Source organism: Gavialis gangeticus, unplaced genomic scaffold, assembly GCF_001723915.1.
Source record: "Gavialis gangeticus isolate Ggan-Ray unplaced genomic scaffold, GavGan_comp1, whole genome shotgun sequence".
NCBI classification, from domain to species: domain Eukaryota; kingdom Metazoa; phylum Chordata; order Crocodylia; family Gavialidae; genus Gavialis; species Gavialis gangeticus.
The window spans coordinates 8805211-8818957 of NW_017729015.1; the positions used below are offsets into that span (position 1 = coordinate 8805211).

At 45.4% G+C, this 13747-nt stretch overlaps 1 protein-coding gene across 18 annotated transcripts in view; it reads right to left on the reverse strand.

Moving 5' to 3' along the window:
* Positions 1-765: 765 nt before the first annotated feature.
* Positions 766-13747, reverse strand: part of EPB41 (erythrocyte membrane protein band 4.1) — a 180182-nt gene continuing 167200 nt past the window's right edge. For all 18 annotated transcript variants that reach the window (XM_019512162.1, XM_019512155.1, XM_019512153.1 and 15 more), the window contains 3 exons: positions 12711-12791; positions 6307-6414; positions 766-5183 (listed from right to left, as the gene is read on the reverse strand). In XM_019512162.1, the coding sequence (XP_019367707.1) occupies positions 6316-6414; positions 12711-12791 (180 nt within the window). In that variant the 3' untranslated portion in view covers positions 766-5183; positions 6307-6315. The remainder of the gene's footprint in view (positions 5184-6306; positions 6415-12710; positions 12792-13747) is intronic.

Genomic DNA, 13747 nt, shown 5'->3' on the forward strand with positions numbered 1-13747 from the left:
TGTGCCTGTAGGGACAGCCATTCAAACTCACTCTGTTCCACATGCCAACAGCTTAATGACACCCAAAGCAAAAGCCAATGCTGAAAAGTAGAGGCTTAACAGGGGCACAGCTTGTGCTGTGGCTGCAGGTTAGTGCGGGGCTGTGGGGAACTCTAGTGGCTGCTCAACATAACTTCAGGCAAAGCTGCACTGCCAGGCTCCTTAGAGACATCTACAGTCTCTCACCCTTCCCTGTACGTTGAAGGCAAACATCACTGCACTTCTGCACTGAACCGTGCTCCCCAACAGTTCACAGCTCCTTCCCCCAGCAGACAGCAATTCTGGTGCGACTAGGAGACATGAGTGTTCGCGTGACACTAGCGTCCCTCCTCTTATGTGGCAGAACGAGGTTACTGGCACCAGGGCTCTCGAAGGCAGTGCTCACGCCTGCTTCTGTAGTGCCTGGAAGACAACACGCCCATTACTGTAAAATAGTTCACCATGTCCTCTAGGCTAAGGATAGACTCTCTGCATTTAAGTCAATTAGACCTCTTGAAAACTTTACCCTAGATTTATATTGTGTCACTGAGGCATCCAAGTACGGCTGCAGGGCTGGCATTCACAGTGCTGTTGAGATTTAGCTGGGTGGGTGCTATCAACAACTCCACCTTTGGCTCTGCCTAGTTGCGGATGTCTGAAGACTGACTTCAAGCTACAAGAACCACCTCAGTGGGCACAGTGTGCTTGCTGAACAAGGTGAGAGTCAAGACAGAGCTGGAGGCAATGGTTTGTTTGAAAGTTTATTGAAAAATGCAATACAAGAAGCAATATTGAACACTTAGGTCTGTCTAAACACTACAGCAATTGTTTCTTTGATTTACTATAAAAGTCCAAAATAACAGCTCCTGTGATTTACTATTCAAACTATAAAGATTTGCCAATTTTATTCTGTTGCAATATTTCCTATTTTTGTAAAGAAAAAATGTAAACAGCTATTCTAGACAATTCACCATTGTCTTAAAAATTTTACAAAGCTCCTTCATATTTGCAACTAAAGAGAGATTAAACTTGTAAAAAAAAATACCCAAAAAACAAACCCAAAGTTGGGACACTAACATCTTTTAAGGTAAATGTACATTGTATGAAGTCAGCAAACCAGTTTATTAAAACCAGAAGTCAGTCAGGCCTCAATATAACTACTGCTGGGTGACTGTGGTCTGGCAAACAAACCTGCCTAGTCCAGTTTAATTGATTGACACAGGTCATGATGCTCCTTGCCACCTTTTCTATGAAAATGTTCATTCATATATATAAATAGCTTCCAAATAATACACACTATACATTCAAGACAGTCTCACGCTGATTTTGTGAATTAGGAATAGCTGGGAACATCCATATTACTAATAGACCTTGTTTACTCATATTGATACCAGCAGTTCTGGTCCCCTGAAAATGCACAATTCACCACACATCAGATTTAAAGTAAATCCTGACCAGCTTATGTTAGGGGGAAAATGGACAGCAGAAGAGGATACAGGCAACCCTGCAGCTGTTTCTGGCTAAGGTAGAAGAGATTATTTCCAGTGTTAGCAGTAAGCAACTCAGAGGAATATTGAGTGTGTTACTGAAAGCTCTAGGCTTCCCTGTTTCTCTGAAAAGCTAAACTGTTCCAGTCTGAGCAGTTTAAGGAACAATCAATGTCTTGGTTCAACTTCTGGCTTAGGAGAACATTTGACATGTAAGGTCTTGTCTGTGAGACTCGGTGGAGTCAGGTAGGAATCCCTCTCCAGGTTACATAACAGGCTCTTGGAAGGTCCATGCTATCCTATACTTTCAGAAGCCACTTTACTTTGGACTGACTTGTGCCCCTGCGCAGCTGTGTGCTGGAGAAAGGGGAACTAGAAAAAAAACAAATGCTCATGTCCAAAGGGAACTGCATGAATGAGCAGCACAGCTAGTGGCTACCCAGAATCCAGCAAAAAGACTACTCTGCTTTTTGGGTCCCCTCTGAGCAGCGACTCCACAGCCAAGGTAAAAGCAGGCTATGTGCAAGAAACACTTGCACCCAATCCTTTTGGAAAAGAATAATTCTCTCACTGGCAAGTTCCTCCACCTGGGAAAGATCAAGAACTTTGCCTACCCTGATCATTTTTATGTTAATTCATACCACACCTAGTGTAAAAGCATTAGGTTGCAGTGAAGACAGTGTTTAGTGCTTCCTTCATTAGAGGAAATGGCGTATCTAAACCCTTTCAACTACCAAATGCCTAAGTATTATGGTAAGATAAACATTTGGTAGCTCTAAACCCTATGAGGGAACCTGTCACAAGAAGCTCTTCAATGACTGCTGCACACTCCTGTGTATGGGGGTGACAGCAGAAGGGGATGCTGAAAGGGAACAAGCAGAAAAGGCAAGGAGCATCTCAGCAGACACTCTCCAAAAGCCAAGTTAGTAGCTGTAAAAAGGCTCCCTGACTAGTGCCAGTAAAGTTATGCAGTAGCTTGGCCAAGGCTGAGAAGAGATCAGAAGACAGGCAGTTAAAAGGATCTCTCCTGCAGGAAAAAGGGGGAGGCTGCAGAGTGAGACTGACACAGAGGGTCTGCAGCAACACCAGCTAGCCCTCAGACTTCAAAAGGGGCTGGAATAAGCTGTACCCACCTGAGCTATGGAGAGGCCTTACACTTAAGCAGGATTCACATAAAGACCTTTTAGCCCTTTGCTGCATGTGCTGTGTATCTCTGGGTGAATGAATTCATGCTCAACACTGAAGATGCTGCTGCGTCCATGTCACTGCAAATGTGTTCTGGCACAGACTTCCAAGACCATGCTCAGTGGGGCCTGTCAGGTTAACGCAGTTGCTAAACAGGAAGGTTGCAGCCTGTTGATCAACTGCACTACTGCCACCCAGAGCAAGGGCAGAAAGCCAGAGCTGGCACCTCAGAGGCACACTCAGGAGGAACCAAGAAAGTACAGCTTGCCGTGTAGTTGTTCCATGTGGTAGCACCTGCCTGCAGGTAGGGAGAAGCAGCATAGCTCAAACAAAGGAGCGGCTTGCATAGGAACCTGGATGCTGAGACCTGCGAGGGCAGCCAAAGGCTAGGCTTATCAAGCAGTGGAGAATTCCAGCAGCTCCATAATTCTTCTAACAGAGAAGGGGTCTCCAGTCAATACTGGCAGCTTAATTAAAACTGAATTAAGAAACACAGAGTGTGGTGACAGTGTGATTTTAAAGACTATTTCCAGCCAAGTGGTAATAGCTCAGCCTGAGCTAAACTCAATGTCCTTTTTTAAAACACATTGTTCAAACTTTAAATAGCAGAAAGCTTTTATTGCTATTTTCTCCTCATCTTGGAATGAAGCTTTAGCAGCCCCGGGCTCTGCAGTGCCCTCATGACCACTGATGTGCCACACCAGATACAGAAGTACAACCTCAACACCCTACCTTTAAAAAAAAAATACATATTGCTTGCAATTCTATGGGGATATTCTTTACAAAAAAAACACTCAACAAACACTTTAAAAACACTGCTGGAAGGAAAAACCAGGGCGTGATTAAGACATTTCTATTAAATACAGTAGCAGTGAAAAATCACCCCGAACTGCCATAAAATCAAGTGCACCCTACCCTAGGTAAAAAGTATTATTCCCTTATCTTTAAAGCCAGGACCACAAAGTGGCCAGTTCACAAATTTATAATTTCTATTCACGTGAACAGAATGCTAGTCATGCCTGCCTCCCCATAATACACTGTACGGAATTAGAATTTTTTTTAAAAAGGTAAGTAGGCCACAGGCTGGTGAATAATTGAATTCTGGAAACATGCTATAACTTTAGTGCCTTTCAGAAAGCAGGCATGTCTTCTTGAACCAGACACTGAAAAGTGCAGGCTACTCTGGCCCTGGTATTTCATTCCAGTATGGCAGTAAAGGAGCTAAAGTATTACAAACACATCATTTAGAGAGTCGGGAGGGTGGTCAGTGCTTTGAACATGTCTATGGTTGCTTTGCAAGCAGTTTGACTTTAGCAACCAATGAGAACAATCTACACCCATGAGGATAGCCTGTCCAAATACAGCTTACATGTCTAAGGTAAGATTGTCTAAGGGACTTTAAATTAAGTTAAAATAGTGCACCCCCCCTGCCCAGGCACAGGGGTAATGTGCTTAACTTTAAATAGTACTGGAAAAAACATGATTTACAAACTTAAACACAAACAAAAGGGGGGGGGGGGAAAAAAATCGATGACGCTCAGAAACCTATCACTGTGAAAGCTGCATAGCCTATTTCATAGCATTCAGAGCCCACACCCCATAAGCACACACTTCTATAGGCTTATTAATTTAATGGCATCTAAAGAGCAAAAAAAAACCCGGTAGGTAGCATTCAGCAGATGCAGTCCTCGGAGGAGCAGAAGGGGGAGGTGTCCTGTCACAGTTCTCTTGAAAAGCTCTACAATTCACAGTATAAGAGACACTCGAAGGAACTTCCAGTATTCCTTAATCTAGACAGCTATTAAAATGCATGTGTGTGTAATTTACACCACAAAAACCCTACCGTGTTCAAAGAACATTAAGGGTCTGAAACCCACAAAAGCTAGAAAATTCAGAGTAAGGCAGAAACTCTGTTCTGTGCACCTGGGCATTGTGGGTTGGAGTCTCTGGAAATACCTATGGCCAATTGTAGGAGGCAGTCAGAAATGCCCCTGCCTTATTAAACTGACTCTTCTGGCAGAACAACTCATCGCCAGGTTTCTTTTCATCTTTGATTACATAAAAATTCCACACCTCACCGGGTGTGACTTTACCTCCATTTTACCTGATGAGGCTGGACAAAAAAAAGGACTTAAATGCCAGCCCTTTGAGAGCCCCATGGGTTTTGCTGGGACCTCTGCTGTAAAAATGGATCTGAAAGAGGCTGAGAGAGGGGGAATGCAAAATTGAAAACCTGTAAAAAAACATTCAGTACAGTGAGAAGTATGGCATACTGTCTGTCACAATATAAAAAACTATATTCAAAAGGATCCATTGTACTCTGGAAAATTCCAAGTAAATGTCAAAGCACAACTCCTAATAATAAGCAATATGAAGGTTCAGTTTCTGAGGGTAAAGATTGTAAATCCGAGGTCTTTGTGCTCCAGGTAGTTTCCTTGTTGTTTTGCTCGTATTCATCTTTCTCACGTTCTTTCAGTCAGGGAGAAACACTTCCTGGAAAGAGAGACGTTTATGAAAGGTTACACATCCAGTACAACTGCCCAGGTCTCTCAAGACACCGCGCGAGAAGCAGTACAGGGTGCTTCCATTTCTCAGAGGGTTAAAAGCACAGGTCTGAATTTTCACCTGCGTGCATGAAAGTAAGCATCCCAAATGACTGGCCTAATTATTTTTTCTGAATCTCTACAAACCCCTAGTATGGCGAGAGCTGCAAGTGCTCAGTCTCTTTGACAAAGTAGGCCACTTTTATTTAGACAGCTCAGTGCAGCTTTAGGACTCCAAGTTCAGGCCTGGAGGTTTGAAAACATACACGGGCCTTATCTTCTTGCCAGCTTTGGCACCTCCTCTTGTCAAATAATGAATCCCCATTCATTCCCTCTCCAGCTCTCAAACTGATCTGGGCACTTTGTTTTGAACAGAGCTGAAACAGGAGAAGAGTGCTTATCTGGTTATAGATCGGGCCTAGATACCTTTGTGTCCTTGTTAATCTAACCCCCATTCACACCCAGTAAATCAGCCCTGCTGTGTTATAGTGCCAGTACAGCAGGAGTTATCTGGCATGACCAGAAAGACCGGCTACAGCCCAAGGGAATTTCCCTCGTAATCAGTTGCTAACAGTCACCCTAATTGTAGACGACAGAGATTTAGCCAAATTCCCAGCTGGGTAACTGCATCCAGTCTATCCAAATTAACCCACCTCCTCATCTGAAGCAAGCATTTCTTGCCCTCAGATTGTTGTGATATGTATGCTAGCCCTTCCTACTCTCAGCTACTTTTTGTCTTTTTGAAATTGGTACCCTCAGCCAGTCCCTCAAAACTACTGTAGTTCAGTATGTTTCCACTGAATCAGAGCCCTTCTGCACAGATACCTACCTTACTGGGATCATTTGACCCCTGCTGACTGCCTGTCCTTTGGGCAGGGGGCTGGACCTGATGATCTTGTGAGGTCCCCTGCAGCCCTAACGTCTATGAAATCTAGATAACTAACACTGGCAGTCTGCCTGCTGTAGAAAGAATCCTCTTTAATTCACACTATTTCATTAATGGTTGTTTGCAGCAAAGCTTCTTTCTGAAGGTGGTCCTGGCACATGGTCACTTCTGACTTCCACCCACTTACCTGACCTGGCTATTCTTCAGCGATCTCGGTTTCCTGGTGAACGACCACTTTGGTCACAGACATGTCCGGATGCTGTTCTTTGGCTTCTTTGATAGCCTGCACTAGAACCTGAAACAGAAACAGTACTTTCAGAGAAGCACTTTGGGCCATGTACACATTCATATTTTAAAATGAATTTCACTTCAGACTCTCACATATCCCTATACACATAAAGGATGAAATCCCGGCTGCACTGAATTTCACGGTGTCAGGATTTCACCTGTCTGTAGCTTTAAGCAGTTGGTTGAGGGAACTAGGCCACCCACCCCAACCCACGTCAGAGGGGAGACAACCCGGGACAGCAGGTCTGGGTGACAGGTCTCCTTCCATTTGCTGAGCTCTGGCATCACCAGTCTAATGGTGGCTTGTAGAAAAGTACTGGCTCCAGCAGACTCCCATACTAGAAGCCCTGTGATCAGCTCTCTGGCAGTTGTAACTACCCTCCCACACCTTGTCTCATGCCCTACACTTGCAAGGACGCACTGCTTCAGACCAAAACATGTGCCTTTCTCCAAGTTGCTAGTCTAAGCTTACACCAACTTACTGCTCTCCCTCGCAATTTTCCAATCTAACTATAATGCTGCCACCTTTGTTTCTTCCCCAGCCACTGACCACTTCATTCGCATGCTACATTCTTTTCCACCATCTATGTAAGGCCCGTCACTCTCTGGAAAGTCTTGAGGGTAGGCATCTTTGCGCCCTTGTAAAATACTCCATACAAAAGGGTGCCCCAATTCCAAGGTTGTCTATCCTCACTGCAGTATAAACAGCAGTGACTTCCTTATTCACTCTAGCATTTCCCATCTTTGTAGCACTTCAAATTGCATGAAAACTGGAATGACTGAACTTACTCATTAGCTTTTATACTCCTAAATTGGTTTTAAGACTGTTACCAGGAAAAAAAAAACAAACTGTTGCAAGACCTTACTAGGAATTGGACTTGATGGCCCAGAAGGCCCCTTCCAGATCTATGTTCCTATGCCCTCCTTGAATTACATGGTGTCAAAAGACAACTGTTATCTTTGGGGAACAATGAAAACTCCTTTAATCCTTCAATCTGAACAGAAACTAAGCAGCAAACTGAATATTGAAGCTAAATCCTCCTGGAAACAAGTAGCCTTTCAGGGAGAAATTCTCCTCGCTACACTAAGAGGCAAATTTAAAAGCATCAGAGACCCACCACACACTCCACGGAGAGTGTCCATTGATGCAAGTCAACAGACCTCTCTTCTAGTAAAAAGAAGCATTTTCCCCAACAGAAGGTATTGCAGGGATCAAAACTTAAAGAGTTTTTCTATTCAGCTGGTTCCATAATCAAATAACATGCCCCTGTTCTTAAAGGGCCTAAATAGACTATAATTGTGCATCTGCTGACCTGGGATGAAATGACAAAAGTCATGATTGCCCTTATATCCACATGATGCAGGAACTGAACTTAAACTACACAGGAACACTTTGAAAGGTGCTTTCATAGCCATCTATATGACACAGTATGGGACAACTGGGTGATTGGGAGGTGAAAAACTTAAGATTGTGATTTAGGGGCTGTCCTGAAAGATAACTGCCTTGTGACTTGGGCCTCCAAAGCCACCAACTAAAATGCCACAGATGTCTGCACTAGTGGAAAAGGAGTTGAGTGTCAAGTACCTGGCACACTTTTGAATATAATATTTGTCTCATTTCATAAAAACAAGAATGTGGAGTCCCATTAACTAGGTCAATGTTGAAGTGAGAGGACATTATTATTATAATGGAGAAAGGGACTGTTCACAAAAGAAACAGCTGATAGCTGGAAACGCAGCAAATCTGGTTAGATTGTCATGCCAAGGGGATTGGTAAGGATTAAATTATCCTCAAGGGGCTTGCCAGCAGTAAGCATTTTCAGTGATTTGAAAGCTGTATTTTATGCCATGTAACAAATGATTTTTGACATTTATAATAAAAAATATATTGCAAAAATTCCAAGTGCAAACTGCATGCACTCTGGCTTGCTATGTGCAAACTGTATGATTAGAGAGATAAAACTTTAAGTTTACAGTCCCTTATTATACAAATATGGAACCTTCACTATGTAAAAATCACATAACTGTGATGAGGTAAAACATGCCATTGCTATGCACTTTTACATGCGTGGCTTCCACAAACAGAAGATAACTGCAAAATGGAACAGTAGATTAAAGCAAGAAAGGATGAAGTGTATCCAATGTTTCTGTTGAGCTCAGGTGCTAAGCAGAATACCATTTAAGCAGACTATTAAGAGCGTATTCCATTGTGATTTATCACAGGTGTACTCTTGGAAATGACTAATTATGATTTAACAGATAATGAATTGGCAAAAAGTTTTGCGTACAAATCAATAGGACTCTGGCAGGGAGTCAGTGCGATGACTTATAAGACCATAGTGACAAGCTATTTCTGTGACTGATTAACCAGATTTCACTGTAGTTTTGTAAAACTGCAATTCAGGTTTTTTTAGAATTGTGCATTAACCTGTTAATTTCCAGGAGTTGCTCAAATCTCTATGGGGAGAATTACCAGATTCTAACTCAAGGATCCAGCTGCTGATTCAGTTCTAATGCCTGGAAACTGTTCAGGCATTGAATTCTCTCTCCCTGAGCTTCAGTTAGTGAAGGGGTGGGCAAAACATGGCCTGCAGAGGGCCTTCGTTCAGCCTGCAGCAGGTCCCTTGGTCGAGGGGACCACCCTTGGACCACCTGGCCCCTTGGCGGTGGTGGAGAGGTTCCACAGGGCCCATGGGCTCTGGGCTGTTGCAGGGTGAGGGCAAGTGCTGACTAGCTCAAGGGGGCAGGGGGAGCTCGCATGCACACCCCCACCATACCCACAAACACACAATCACACACCCTGCAAACACCACTCCCACCCTCCCTCACATGTACCCCCACACACAGCCACACGCACAAACCCCCAAACCCACACCCCCCCCAGCCACCCAAACTCATTAAGTGTCCCTCCAGCCAAAATAACTGCCCACCCTTGACTTGGTGCATGAGTCTCTCATCTCCAAATAAACAGAAAAATGAAATATCCAGCATAAGAAGGAAGATTTCAGGAGGGCTGTTAACATGGTGAAGAATGCTTCTGATCTATTTTCCCTCAACTAAGCTGAATAAGGGTTTTGCCAAGAGAAGCGTGAGCTTTCAAACATCTGCATTTCAGATTAGTTTCAGTCAATTTAGCAGTAAAAATAGCAGCTCAACTTTGCACTTCCCAATAGTCTTCAACAGTGGCTCTGAAGGCACTTTCCAAACACTGAAGCATCAAAATATGCCGAAGAAGATATCCCAGAAGGATGTCCTCAAATATCCTCTAGCCAAGTGAGGGGGGAGGGAAAGTCATTTGTTCCTATTTTAATATTTTATTCTCTTTCTATCATCTCTTTTCTCTTTTATTATAAGCTCCCCTGTGCCTTTTTGGGAATGGCAGCATATGTATCAACTATGTAGACATCTAACTTATTTTTATATTTTTACTTATTTTACATAGCAGTAAAGGCAGAAGTAGGTTTGAAGGCAAGGGATATAGAACAGCCCAGAAAAGAACATGAGCACCCAGAGGCCAAATCAATATTCGAACCACATTGAAAGCAACTGTAAAAATGCTGCTTTTAAGGATTATTTGCCATTAGCTATGAGATATGTTTCAGAGTATACAATGAGTTTTAGGCTACTCACATTTTGCTTGGGTTGTAAAAATCAAACCATTGTAAACATGTGTACACAAAGCCATAAATTCATGACACTGTCCTTGAAAACTGGACATTTCTTTAGAATCCAGTAATTCAACCCCTAATAGTTTTTGGATCAGGCCATGGTTAATAAAGTTTGCTTATAGCTTCAAGCTGAAAACTAACACCCAGTTTGGCTGGTTTTGGGTGTCTTCAACATACAAGCAGCCGAGCCTGACTGCAGCTGACACCTGCCTCCCATGGCAGGCAATGACAGCAATCATGACTAGAAATGTTTCTTTCACCTCAGTGTAATACAGCATCTCTGACTAGCTCATATTATGGATGCATGATACTGGTCAACAAAACACTTCTAGCTAGAGATAACTGTAGTGCAGACGAGTATATGCTTCCAACAAATCTCTGGCAATATACATCTCAACCATGACTTTTACTATTCCAGACCCAGACCTCCTTCCAACAGGAACTGCCCAATATATTCATTTTCTTGGATGAAGTATCCTCCAGACCCATATAACTAAAATTGAATTCCAAATGTGGTATCCAGACCACTGAGCCATCACTGCCAATCTTAGAAGTCAATGACCACTCATTAGACAGCTGTTGTTCATAAAAAGAACAGGCTTTGGAAGTCCTAACATGAAGGCATTTACTTTCTACAATCTGGTAAATATTATCTCTGTGGAGTACCATTAAAATGATTTCTGGAGTCTTAATTGCATTTAGCATGAGCAAAAACTTACTAAAAGTTTCCTGATGTCTTAAAAGCCTTTGGAAAATGATTATAAGTCACTTATTTCAAATACTGAAAAACGTGCTTGTAACAAACCAATGATGCAGCCATTAAAATGGCAACCCTTTTCTGCATTGCTTTTTATAAAGATTGTGATCAGAGTATCGCAACAGAATTCAGTTCACTCCTTCCATGCCCTGAAATGTATCGGCAGTAATACATGCCACTCTGATGGTCATTAAGTATCAATAAATTTATGGCATGAAGACAGCAAGCTATAGGAGTCACCCTGGGGATACTTGCAGACATTTTTCTAATTCAGCTCATCTTACATTGTGCATGATCAGCATGGATCCTGGTTTTCTCTGTTTTAAAATAGCAAATTCTATGATCAAAACATAAGTTCTCTGATCAAAAACCCCCAAATCTGCATTTTTTCATGCTTAAAATGAAATGCCACTTATATATATAATTTGGAAGCCTACCAGTGCCTCAGTCACTATAATAAAATACAATCTAAATACCTATACATTTGGCATTTGATTTGGGGGCTTTTATCATCAAAAATCAGAGCTCCCCTTGCCCCCTTAGCCATGCCTGGACCCATTGTCCCGATGAGCAGTCCCTCACAACTGCTTTGTAGTGCTGAGCAGCTTAGATATGCCAGTGCCCCTCACTCCCCACCCACAGCTCCCAACCCTGCCAAAGGGGACCCCCAGTTGCCAGGGCTATGAGGCCAAGGGCCTGGTTCTGCAGCCCCTTGCAGCAGTGCCCAAGCCCTGGCTGCTACCCATGGGAGGCAGCAGCTGCTGCCATGGAGGGGAACGTGGAGCCAGGCTCCCCCTCTCCCATGGACAGCACAGCCAGAGCAGAGCCTGTGGGGCAGGAGGAGGGGAGGGAAATGTGGGCTGGCCACCGCAGGCTCAGGCGGAGGGGGGAGAAGGCTGGCTCCCCACCACTGCATGCACTTCTGGGGTGGTGCATGGGGAGCACGTGCACCCCAGATTTGTGTGCAGGGCAGATGTGGGCTGTGGGCTTGGGACTCCCTGCCCTGCTGCCCTCCCCTTGGGTTGTCTGCAGCCCAGCAGGCAGGACCCAGCGTGGCAGGGCAGGGCAGAACAGGACCAGGTGCTGCCACCATGAGTGCCACACTGCCATGATGAGGTGCCCTCCATGCCACCACCCCTGCTGCTGTTGAGCAGACAGGAGGGACCGCACCATGGCAGCGCCAGGCTCCCAGCAGCAGCAGCATTAAACTTCCCTGCCCCACCCCACTCTGCCCTGCTGCACTGGGTCTCACCTACTAAGCTGCAGAGTCCTGAGGGGAGTGGGGGGTGGTAGCCACTCCAGGAGAGCACAGAATGGCAAGGAGCCAGTCCCCCCGGACAAGCCACTCGCGGCTTCATCTTGCTCCCCATCAGGGCGCTGCGGCTGCACGTTCCAGCCCTGGGCCCAAGCCCCACGCACTGCTGAGGCTGGGCAGCAGCCCCAGCCCCAGCCCCAGCCCCGCCCAACTCCCTCACTATGGGGGGCCTCAACTGTCACTGAGTGCAGGGCTCTGGATCCTTATTCACCATATAAAAATGGGGCAGTTGCATGGCTGGGGAAGTGTTAAGCTGGCTCTTGGCACTGACATTTCTCACAGCAGTGTCCTGCTGCGGCTCCACTCCATTTTACGTAGCAGGAAGCATGAGCCCACCCTGCCTCCATTCTGCAATGATGCAAACTATCAGATATGCCTGTCGGGGGGAAGGGATCACAGCAGCACTCAGGGAGTATGTTGGGGCAGGGGGTCTTGAGGTGCAACAGCAAAAAGGTGGCCACCACTAATCTGGCACAGAAAGTAATCTGTAGATTAGAACAACTGATTAGCTCTTTTTGTAACCTCTGAACAGGCTCTTGTTTGGCCAGCTTACAATGGCTCACCTGGTCATGGTCAATGTCTGCATCTCCTGTGATGACGATTCTTTTTTCAATTCGTGTCTCTGAAATTCCACCTTTCACAGTCTAGTATGAAAGAACATAGGTTACTGTTAGGCAACAGTGCAAGAACAGCAAACTGAGTTACAAAGTGAGTTGAGGCTGCTTTCCAAATATGGCAGTCAAACAACTTACTGCCTATGAAGCAGTGATGGTAGTCTGACAGTGATATTTTTGTTTACGCTGGCAGTGAGAGGTCATGGAAGAAGAAGAATGGGAAATTTGTTTCATGATAATGCTCAAGTGAAATGTTTCTTTAAACTAGTGGTCCCCAACCTTTTTAAGTCAGAGATCACTTTTGGAATTTTAAAGGAACCCGAGATCTACCCTGTGCTGCCACCCCACCCCACCCTCCTCCGACCAGCAGGCAAGTCTGTGGAAGAAGGGGCAGGGGCAGGGGCAGGGGAAAGGGCCGTGGGGGGTAGGGTGCAGGACAGATCACGGCCCCAGACCTAGCTCCACTGCCTCCCTCACCCGAGGCCTCAATCTGCATCCCCTGCCCAACAGCAGTGAGGGAGGGAGGGAAAGGGGCTGGGTAGGCTGCAGCTGCGGGCTGGGGCCAGGCTGTTTCCAGCAGAGGCTGGGGCTGCACCGCAGCATGCTGAGGCTGGGCTGTTCCTGGGTGGTGGTGGCACTAGAAGCATGTCCATGGAGGGCTTCAGCTACCTGAAAACTCGCTGTAGGGCCTCTGCTGGGTGCACAGAGCAGCAGCAGGAGCCCCCCCGACAAGTTGCCAGCGCTCAATCCCACCACTCCCCCGGCCAGGACCCCATTCAGCAGGCTGCTCCTGCACTCCGTCCCTCACCCACACCAACTGATCTGCTGGGCGGGTGGGGGTGGGGGGGAAGAGGGCTGCGGGGGCTAAACACATGTGCACGCATGTGTTTAGCCCCCGCAGCCGAGGAACTGACTGCAAGAGGCTCCAGGATCAACTGGTCAATCTCAGTTTCGTAGTTGGTAGGGTCAGAAGGGACCTGAGCAGA